The sequence below is a fragment of the Cherax quadricarinatus genome, unplaced genomic scaffold (assembly GCF_038502225.1).
Source record: "Cherax quadricarinatus isolate ZL_2023a unplaced genomic scaffold, ASM3850222v1 Contig421, whole genome shotgun sequence".
Taxonomy (NCBI): Eukaryota; Metazoa; Arthropoda; class Malacostraca; order Decapoda; family Parastacidae; genus Cherax; species Cherax quadricarinatus.
Window position 1 is genome coordinate 71,864 of NW_027195447.1, and position 10,503 is coordinate 82,366.

Below are 10,503 nucleotides of genomic sequence, written 5' to 3' on the forward strand. Positions count from 1 at the left end.
ATCCACCAGGAGGCCTGGTCACAGACCGGGCCGCGGGGGCGTTGACCCCCGAAACTCTCTCCAGGTAAACTCTCCAGGTAAGACCTGTGTAGAGATATTGGGGTACGAGATGCATTTTAGGGTGGAATAGGTGAAGTGCAACATACGTATGTAAGGAGGGAATACGCAGCTAGACTGGATAGGATCTATATAACGCAAGGGGTTTCAGTAAAGTCTTTTAACACTATAGAAGCAATTTATTCAGATCACAGGGCAGTGGTGGTGGGGGTAGCATGGGATTCGTTAGTGAAACGGTTTGAAAGCTACTGGAAACTAAACACGCGACTCCTTGAGGATGAGGAAGTGGAGGTGGGGTTTGCTTCGCTGTGGAGGAAGCTAAGTGAGGAGGCAAAAAGGGTTGATAATGTTGTACATTGGTGGGACAGTGTGGCCAAGGAGAGGATTCGTAGGTTTTACGTGGGTGAGGGGAAGCGTATAAATTGACTGAAGTATGTATTAACAAATTATTTGGAAAGTAGAATAGGATACTATCATGAGCAAGGAGTGGTGGGAGGGGTATTCCAAACAGAGGCAATAGATGATCTGAAGAGCAGGATAAGAGAGGTGCAGGAGGAGAGATTTCATGCGGTGTGGGTGCAGGCGGGTGTGGAGGAAGTGCTTTGGGGGGACAAGCCATCGGCATGTGTGTTGAGGAGACAACAGCAGAGGAGGACAGCGACCACAATAGCAGATTTGGAAGTGCACACTGAGGTGAAAGGGTTTAGGGAGGAGCAGGTGTTAAAAACAACGGAGGGGATGAGTATGTTCGCGGATGCGTGGTATGGGCATTATTGGAAAAGTAAAGGAGTTAATAGGGAGGATCTTGATGGGGTGTGTGCTGTAGAGCCCGTAGCTCTGGGGAGAAAGGACAGGGAAGCTTTGGGTGGTGAGATTGAAGAGGGGGAGATATGGAGAGCGCTTGTAGACATGTGCACAGGCAAAGCACCAGGTATTGATGGACTACCAAGTGAATTTTACTTAAAACATTGGGATCTGTTAAGGGGTTTTTTAGTAACGCTGTTCAATAGAATGAAAGACGGGGGAGAATTGAGCGAGAAGCAAAGTACAGGGGTCGTAGTGCTTGTGCCCAAGGGTAAGGGGCAGAGTACACTTAAGGATTACTGGGCGATTACTCTCATGTGTGCGGACTATAAATTGTTCGCGAAGATTTTGGGGAATAGGTTAAAATGTGTAGTGGGACGTGTAGTTTCAAAAGGTCAACTAGGGTTGCCAGGACGGTCGATGGTCATGGGGCACGGAATTCTAAAGGGGTTGTTTAGAGTTTTGAGGGGACGCAGGAAGGAGGGGGTATGGTGGCGATTGATTGGCAGGGTGCTTATGATCAGGTGGAAAGGGAGGGTTTAAGACAGATCCTTAGCAAACAAGGTTTTGGGGATGAGATTGTGGGGTGGGTTGAAACGTTGTATAAAGGGGCAAAAGCGAGAATTCAGATCAATGGACGTGTGGGAGGTGTGGTGAACATGGATAGGGGCTTGAGGCAGGGTTGCCCACTATCACAGTTATTTGCATGTGTGCAAGATCCATTTTATAGGTTGGTTGAGACCAGAGTGTGTGGTGGGGAGGGGTCGAGGGAGGGCTTGATTAGGCATCATGTGGTAGGTTACGTGGATGACACGACACTCCTAGTCTGGAAGGGAACAAGATTGAGAGAGTTGGGAGGGGTGGTAGGCATGTTTGAAGGGGCGACAGGCATGACGGTAAATGTTGAGAAAACAAAGATCATGGGGCTAGGGGAGTGGAGAGACAGAGTTGATTGGGACTGTGATGTGGTGAGAAGGCAGGAAGGGCAGTTATTAATATGTGGCATTTCGTATAGAGCGACCATACGGGAGGCTAGGGAGGCGAATTCGTTGAGAATGGTGGAACGCGTGGAACATCGGTTGGGGATGTTACGGCCTTATCACTTGACATTGTTGCAACGGGCGATTGTTATTAATGTATTGCTGTACAGTAAGGTATGGTATGTAGCAGCAGTTTTTCCCATTGCTGAGGGCTGAGATTACTCGTATCCATAGAAGTGTTTTTAGGTTCTTATGGGGCTCAGGATGTGAATGGATGAAGAGGGAGGTGGTGACTTTGCCGGTGAGGAAGGGAGGTTTAGGTTTGTTGGACCTGGGAAGGAGGATGAAATGCATTTTCGTCAGGTGGGAGTGGAAAAGATTAGGGGGACAGAGGGGTACATGCATGCAAAGGTTACATGATATTTTGAGGGGAATGTATGTGGGTGGGGAATGGAGGGAGTGTGAGATTTTGTTGAGGGCACTTTTGTGGGAGCGCGAGCCAGACAAATTAAAGGTGAGGGATTTATATCGAATATTGAGGGTAGAGGAGACGGCCCCAGTTGAGGGGCTGTTCCCGATGTATACATGGGGCGCTATATGGAGTCTGTTCGGTTAACTAAAGCTAGGGCCCAGGGTGCGAGAGATCATGTTTAAATTTTTACACGGGATTCTGCCAGTAGTATATATTGGTCGATCTAGGAACACTGCCGGATAATGACCATGGAAAATGCGATAATGATGGGGTTTGCATGACAGGGTAATTGTTTAATATGATTAATCATGGCCCAAGGGGATAGAGAGACTTATTCCTATGCATTAATAAGTAGGTACATAAAGTAGAACAAAGGATTCGGGTGTGCAGGTGGCAGATTCCGGGATAATGAGTGTGGAAAAGAATGTGATAATGGGTGGTCTGCATAAGCACAGGTGCTGTCAGGGGGTACAAGTTTAATATGTTTAATCATCCCCCAGGGGATAGAGAGATTTATTTCTGTGTAATTACTAAGTATAGGAAGGTAGGTAATGATCACTTCTGACACCCCAAACTCAATCACTCTGATAGATGGGAGAGGCAGTACAAAAAAGGATTCAGGTGTGCAGGTGGGCAGATTCCCAGGATAATGAGTGTGGAAAAAGAATGTGATAATGGGTTGGTCTTCATAAGCACAGGTGCTGTCAGGGGTACAAGATTTAATATGTTTAAACATCCCCCAAGGGGATAGAGAGAGAGAGAGGCTTATTTCTGTGTAATTACTAATTATAAGAAGGTAGGGTAATGATCACTTTTGACTCCCCAAACTCAATCACTCTGATAGATGGGAGAGACAGTACAAAGGATTCAGGTGACTGGGTACAAGCTTACCATCTCCGAGGGAGTCCCCCCCCCCTTTCCCGGGCCTGCGACTCACTGACGCGACTGTTGCTACTTCACAACAACACTGCTGGGTTTAAAGAACGCGGTAATGGATGGGCAGCCGGTCGCCCGAGGGAGTGTTGCTCGCCCGTCCGTACCTCAGCAAAAAAAAAAAGGTTCTTCCGGGTACTACGGTAGTGTTTATTCTTGCCAGCTGCTAGATCTTTCCAGGTGGGGGAGGCTTAAAGCAGTGAGAAAGGCCATCTAGGGAAGACCTTTGTGCTGATAGAGCTCTTATAGGAACTTTGACATATACATTTTCCTCTCAGATGGGGAGAGGCTTAAGTGGTGCGATATTGTTTATATATATATATATATATATATGTTTAGACTAGAGAAGATAGTAATATATAGTTATATGTAAATAAAAATCAGAGTTTGTCAATATTTTTATTAATTCACATACAAAAGGGCAAAAGCTGTGCAAAGTTTTTTAGCGCGAGCAAAGGGGCGAAACTGTGCGAGTTTTACTGGTTAGACTGAATGACTGCGCTCCTCCTGTTCACTTTCTGTAAGATTGATAACCTCCCGCTCGAAAATGATTTCCTTTTCAGGTACATCATCATCATCTGCCGTCTTTACCCCTTCTGCCGGCTTTACCCCTTCTGCTGGCTTTACTGCGTCTCCAGCATTTACTCTCACGTCGGGGGTTTTCCCTTCCTTCTCCGACTGACCGTCAGGGTGCGCTTCAAGGTCGCCAGTTTGTTCAGCACCTGCTGCGGCAGTGACCTCAACAGAGTCATCAGATTGAGCAGTGAGCGTAGAGAGGTCCACAACGAGGTCATCAGACTGACATGAGGGAAGGCTCTGCGTTTCATCGTTGTCGAGATCTGGTTCTTTCTTCATAGGCTCCTCTATATCAGATGAACTGATCCCATCTTCCACAGGCTGTAAGTCATAAAGAGAACATATTTATCACTTTCAAATAAAGGAGTGGGACTCGTCTCTAATCTACCAAAGGAGGGAACATAGAAAAGACATACCCTTTCCTGAGGAAGCCTATGTTTGCGTTTCCTGCTATCATCACAATGACACCGCTTTAGGAGTTTGAAGCCGGTGTGTTCCTTCCCTTCCAATCTACCAGCCGATAAAATCAAAACTTTACAAATTCTGACTGGCCCAGTGAAAACTGTTGAAGAAAAAAAAGGAGACTCAACTTTAAAATTATTATAAGTCTCTTGCGCTCGTTTTGTTTCGTTAATATTCAAAGAGAAGTATCCAATCTACCAGCCGATAAAATCAAAAACTTTACAAATTCTGACTGGTGCTGTGAAAACTGTTGAAAAAAGAGACTCAACTTTAAAAATTATTATAAGTCTCTTGCTCTCGTTTGTTTCGTTAATATTCAAAGAGAAGTTTTTAGCAAAATAAAATGTCTCGCTTACCAGAATCGAGAATGCCTGCTTCCTTCGCCATGATGAGAGTAAAAGGCTATGGAGAGGTCAGCCTCTATCTTTTGCGGGAAGACAGCTTCAGCGGGCTCTTATATACAACTCAGAGAGGGCCTTACCAGCCAGGAGGGGTATTTGGGGGATACTCTCGTCAGAGGTGACCTTCCTCACAGAGGGAAGCACAAAGATAACCTTGTCTACTTAGGCAAAATGTTTTTTCACAAGGAGGTAACATTTTAAAATTCTCTCTAGCATATGCTATCACTAATCTGTCATTGATAAAAAGCGATTTTTCCGAGAAATTTTTTTAAAAAAAATATAAAGCTCTTTCTAATCCCACAAGGCTTGCTTTATGAATAAACATCATAACATATAGACCGCAAGTGAGTGAAAAATCACTTTGTGTTCTGTCGGATAAACGATATAAATATTTAATTTTATTTAGTTTAAAAAATTTTTTTAAATTTATGCCATAATTCTCTGGTTTTTTCCCGTAACTGTCAAAGAAGAAGGATAGACTATTTTTCTTGTCCAAGAGAAGAGAAAAAAAATGACCCATTACTTTTGAGCTGTACGAAGGAAGAATATTACTTACAAGCACTATGGGCCTGTCTGAGGGATAGTCATCTAATCTTATTTGCTGTAGAGCGTCTATAGTGAAACAGCCAATATATGTGACTTTATTTCCTAGGGCGGGAATTAAACTATTATTTATTTCTGCGCAATTCATTTTTTATTTATGCTCGCACATCACAATGAACAGATCTATTCTGGTCGATGGATAAAACACCAGTGGTCTGAGCAAATAATAAAACTACCTTATTATGAGGGGCGGGCTTAGAGAACTGTAATTCAATTCTCAAGTTACCAGATTTTTCAATCGGGAGAGCGTCTTCCACTTGGCTGTCGGTTAAATTGAAAATATTGATGGTTCGCCCGGAGGCGAATGATTCATAGAGAATTAAATTTTCTTCCTCAATGCCCAGAGAGTTAATTGCCTCATAATATAATTTACTATAATGATGGGGGAAATCACTGCTTATGCGATAAACTGTATTATTATTAATACATACAGATAAACTGGCTAGATCCCCATGCTCAAAATATAGGCCATTCTCCTTATGTTTTCCCGCATAGGCTGTCATGGGCAAAATTACCATGAAAATTTTAGCGGGAATTACATGACCCCATGGCTGATCTATTAGGAGGCTCGTTTGATTGTGACCTAGTACATAATTTTTACTTAGAGTGCGATTAAAAGTATATATTATCGGCTTTGCGTCTAAGGCTAGAGACTTGTTCAAGGCCATATAAGCTGATGTATATGGGTATACTCTATTAAGCCAAAGTTTAGCGTAATTAATATGGAGCTGGTATGTGCTGGCTTCATCGTCTGTTTTCAGAGTCCACGCTTGAGGGGATAATTCCAGCCTAATTTTTAAATCGATATTGTCAAGCAGATATTGGTCCAGAGTGGATATGTCCAGAGCCAAGGGAAAACACAGAGTTATGCCCTGTTCTTTATCATTCTTTGTCAGTATCTGTGGTTCTTTTGCCGATGTGCGGGCGAAATAGGCTGTATCGAACAATTTAGTTATACCTTCTCCTCCTTTAAAGTCGGGCAAGAGATACCCCAGTCGGGCGATACTCGGCAACTGGCTTCGTTTTACTGAGCTGCAGAGTTTAATGAATGACCAGTAATTAAAACTAGAATTTGATTCCGTTATTTGCTCGCCCAGGAAACACTGGACACTTTTAAATAACGTTTTGGAAAATCCATTGATGAGTGCAATGTTGCTTGTTTCCCCTAGTGGACTTTGCCCATCGGCCTCTGTTAGAGTCACTCTAAATTCTATAACTATTTTGCCTAAATCTAGAAATGCTCCGGGAACTCCAGGAATTCTAAATTCTAGAAAATTATCTTTTAGTTTTTGAGAGAGAGGAAGGTTTACTGGTAGAGTATCAAAACTCTGAGTGCGAGCTATGGAACTCTCAACTTGTCTCAGTCTATGCGGTCGTGGGAATTGATTAATGACGCTGGAAGAATAATCATTTAACGGGACTTTGAGTCCACTGTTTTCAGCCCCGACACCCGCCATGGCTAATAAGCGACTGTTTATACGAGAGAGAATACATCCGTTTTATAAGCAACTCGGCTTCGTCGGCGTTTATTTATCTTGCATTTATTATTTACCCGTCGCTTAGTCACCCTGCTTACTCGGCCACCCGTAATAACCTTCTTTGCGACACCTTTTAAAGCATCTATCCCGTGAGATTTAAGAGCAGCTTTCATGTCTGTTTTTCCAGACTGATAATCATCGAGCATTTTAGTACCAAATTCTACTGCACTTGGTGCAGCCACTCTGAAAAGAAAAGGTAAAGCTCTTTTAGCTAGGCCCGCTAAAGCCGAAAAAAATCCCCCACCTCGGACTCTGTATGGTGCGTGAAAAGTTTGTATATCTCCCAGGCCACCCCCCACCTGGGAGGGTTTTAGGGAGAATAAACTCCGAAATTCCTGCTCAGAGGGCACTTGAAAGGGTACACGCATGTTTGGCGGTTAGAGAAACAATAACCATTTTTACGCAGAGTTGGTTCTATTTATCGGTCTTACATGTAACACTACGGTAGTGGAATGACCGCTTTCAAAAGACAGATTACGACCAAACTGATCTGTCATTTTGATAGCTATTTTATCTAATTTAGTTACGCATAGAGGTTTGTACATCATAGGATGAGCACCTTTTGAATAACTCTCCTGAAAGGCGAAAGCATCCAGAATATTGACTAACTGACTACCGTATATTTGCGGTTCCACAATATCACTATATATTAAAACATAATCAACTCCGGCAGTGGGATCAGGCTTGAATGGAGCAATCTGCTTGGGGAAGGAGGTCCCCTCGGGCGCGTCACTACGAAATAAATAATATTTTTCAGCGCTGCTAAGCCCAAGCACCCGAGCTATTCTCGGTTTAAATTGAGCTTTAAATGAAGTGGCAGCATTGTTTTTTCCCGTAAAGGTTCGCGATCTCGTCGAAACTAAAACCCTCCCAATTCCGACATCATAATTGAGTATTTTCCCTTTCAGGAAATGTGCCGAATAATTATCTCTAAAGGCTTTTTTTAAATCTGCTGTTAGCTGTCGATTAATTTCTTCAATAATATGGCTGGCATCTGTCGATAACACATCATTTTTTGGTAGAAAGTGATGGACTATTTCTTCTGTACTTATTCCTGTTTCAGTAATGTGATTTTGTATAATGTCAATACCGCATTCGGCATCGTCTCTTGTTAGAACATTGAATTTTTTGGGATACAAAACATTAAGCAATGCTATTTCGTAGTTCAAGGATGGATTTAAAGGCATTGCAGTAATTATATTTTGAAAGGCCGAAGCTGTATTGTCGAAAATGTCAATATTTTCTAAACTGCTCAAATAGATATATTTCCCCGGACCCCCTCTGTCCATGTTGAGGGACAGAGACAGTATGAGGCAAATACAAAATATAGACCATTATATATATTTTTTAAAGGCTTAAAAAAACTTTAGTTTGAAGAGTTTACATTTTTATTTTTTTATTAGTTACAGCATTTAGGAATAAAATATCCACATCATCGTGCTGTCGTTTGCGTTTTCCGCGTGAAGTGACCTCGACTCCATCAGGCATGTCCATTTCACACATGCCACTGTCTCGTTTAGTTCCAATCCCACCGGCTGGTCCGACGTCTGCACCGCCGCCGCCGCTGCTGCAGCTGCTGCTGTTGCCGCTGCCGCCACCGGCACTGCTGCCACCGCTGATGCTGCCAGTGCCTTGCTTCTCCACAGACAGCTGTAGTATTTCCCGTTCTAGAGCTTCGGGGGAGGCGCCGCGTTCAATTTCCACCTCATCTAGGATGATTTTAGGTACTGCCAAGTATGGGCTCACTGACGGTACGAGCAAGCATGTCTGAATTTCCCGTTTCAGTAATATGTCTTGAAATATGTTAATGAGAGGGAGATATTCAGTGTGCCATTCATCGGCCTGTTTTCTGCTCATGCCAATGTACTGGGGTAAAATTACCCGTTTGATGTTGCCATTGGCTATCACTGCCCGACCCAGGGACACCAGACATAATTTAAACCAAATTCGTCGATTCTGTTGCGTGTCCTTGCTCAAACCGCGTACATAATGCGTGTCGAGACTACGCTCTAATTGCTGTTGCGCAATTTCATTCTTTTCAAGACAAGGACCCGCTGAGAACTGACATATTAGTGCTGCAAGGTGGGGTCTTAAAAAATCCTCTGGCCTGTCATCAAGGGTATTGGTGCATGGTGGGGGTGATTTTAGGACAATTTCCCCGGGTGTGCCCCGATCTGCGGCTATGGCACGGTTCACCAGGATTAGCGATTTTCGCTCAATTTTGGAAAAAGGATATTTTTCCCAGAGTGAAAGAGCCGGCTCGTAGGGGCGAGCAGAAGTAGCGTTGTGGGGATACACGATACAATCCCCATATTCCAGGAATTCTTCACCCGTTATTCCCCCGACAATTACTGGAAATTTATATTCCATTCTCGTCAACAGTTGGGTTCCTTAGAGTCCTCGCTGAGGGAGTGAGACGGATAATGTTTATCGGCACGTCGGCGGCAGGGTTTAAATACCGCGCTGCAGTAGCCTCCCACTCCTGCGGGTGGGTTTGGTAGGGGTTTGGGGGACCTCTCTAGGTCGACATTCGCCTAAGGTGCTTATACAAGCTTTGGGCCCCTTCAAAAGCTTCTATCATATCCCGGAAATCATGCGTAGCATATTCTAAGCGTCTGATTTCAGCCGTCAGTTCTTTCTGATTAAAATTGTCATATAATTTTTCAATTTCATCAAAAGTCTTAGTAAATCTGGTCATGGGGCAATTGACTTTGAAGGATTCGTAGGTTTGCCATAAACTTTGTATCACACGAGCTTTGTAACACACTTGCTGATAAATCTTTCGTCTTGACGTTAATTGATGTAATAATATCGACAAACTGGGGTCCTTTTCTCCTTCTTCATTCAACGGGAGATTAATTCTCTCGGGATAATCAACTGATGGCTGGTCCATTTTTTTTTTTTTTTATGAATAGCACTTCGAGAAGGAACTTCTTGTCTCTATCCTGTCCCGGTATTTACTAAAGCGGGCAAAGCTCTTCTCTCGACTTTATGAAAGCTTAAATTTCAATAGGCTAGCCAGAGCGGCTTTTTTTCCACGGTCTTTTTAACATAAAAACCGCCCAATAATTGTTTTCTCGCCTTGTGATTTTTTATAAATCTCGGCTCTAATCTAATAAGGCTCACTAATTCCCCTACAACGGGCAAAAGTTTTTTATCGATGTACGCTCGACTGCTTGTCAAAGATTTAATGATTTGTAAGATGTTTAAATTATGGTATGGAGGGAATAAAATACCTCTCTTATCCCACCGAATGAAAGAATTATTTTTGAATAGATTTAGCATAGATTTCGCGTATGGCAATTCTTCTCTCGTGAAATACAGATCAATTATTTCATTTAAATTTGGGGAAGAGTCCTCAGGCGAGAGAGAAAGACTGTTGTTTTTTCTTGATATTAAAGATAAAAGTATTTCCGGCGGGAGTTTATTATTATTGGCTATTATTTTCTGTTTCGGATTTTTTTTTTTTTTACTCTTAGACTCCTCGCGGCAACTACCGCGGGCGCGCCCGCCACCGCAGCCGCCGCAGCCGCCGCCACTGCCGCCACTGCCGCCACCGCCGCGGGCGGCATTACAGCGAGCGAGCTTATTTTTTTTTTTTTTTTTATGGGGGACTCGCCAGTCTCAACAAAGAGCTCGGGTGGGTGCCCGCTCGTGGGAGGTGGTAGCCCGAAGCG

At 43.4% G+C, this 10,503-nt stretch overlaps 1 protein-coding gene across 1 annotated transcript; it reads right to left on the reverse strand.

Moving 5' to 3' along the window:
* Window positions 1–3,631: 3,631 nt before the first annotated feature.
* Window positions 3,632–4,788, reverse strand: LOC138851362 (uncharacterized). Its single transcript, XM_070080414.1, has 3 exons — window positions 4,641–4,788; window positions 4,239–4,384; window positions 3,632–4,143 (listed from the first exon to the last, which is right to left on the reverse strand). The coding sequence occupies exons 1-3, from the start codon at window positions 4,669–4,671 to the stop codon at window positions 3,730–3,732; spliced, it is 591 nt and encodes a 196-aa protein (XP_069936515.1). The 5' UTR covers window positions 4,672–4,788; the 3' UTR covers window positions 3,632–3,729.
* Window positions 4,789–10,503: the final 5,715 nt, after the last annotated feature.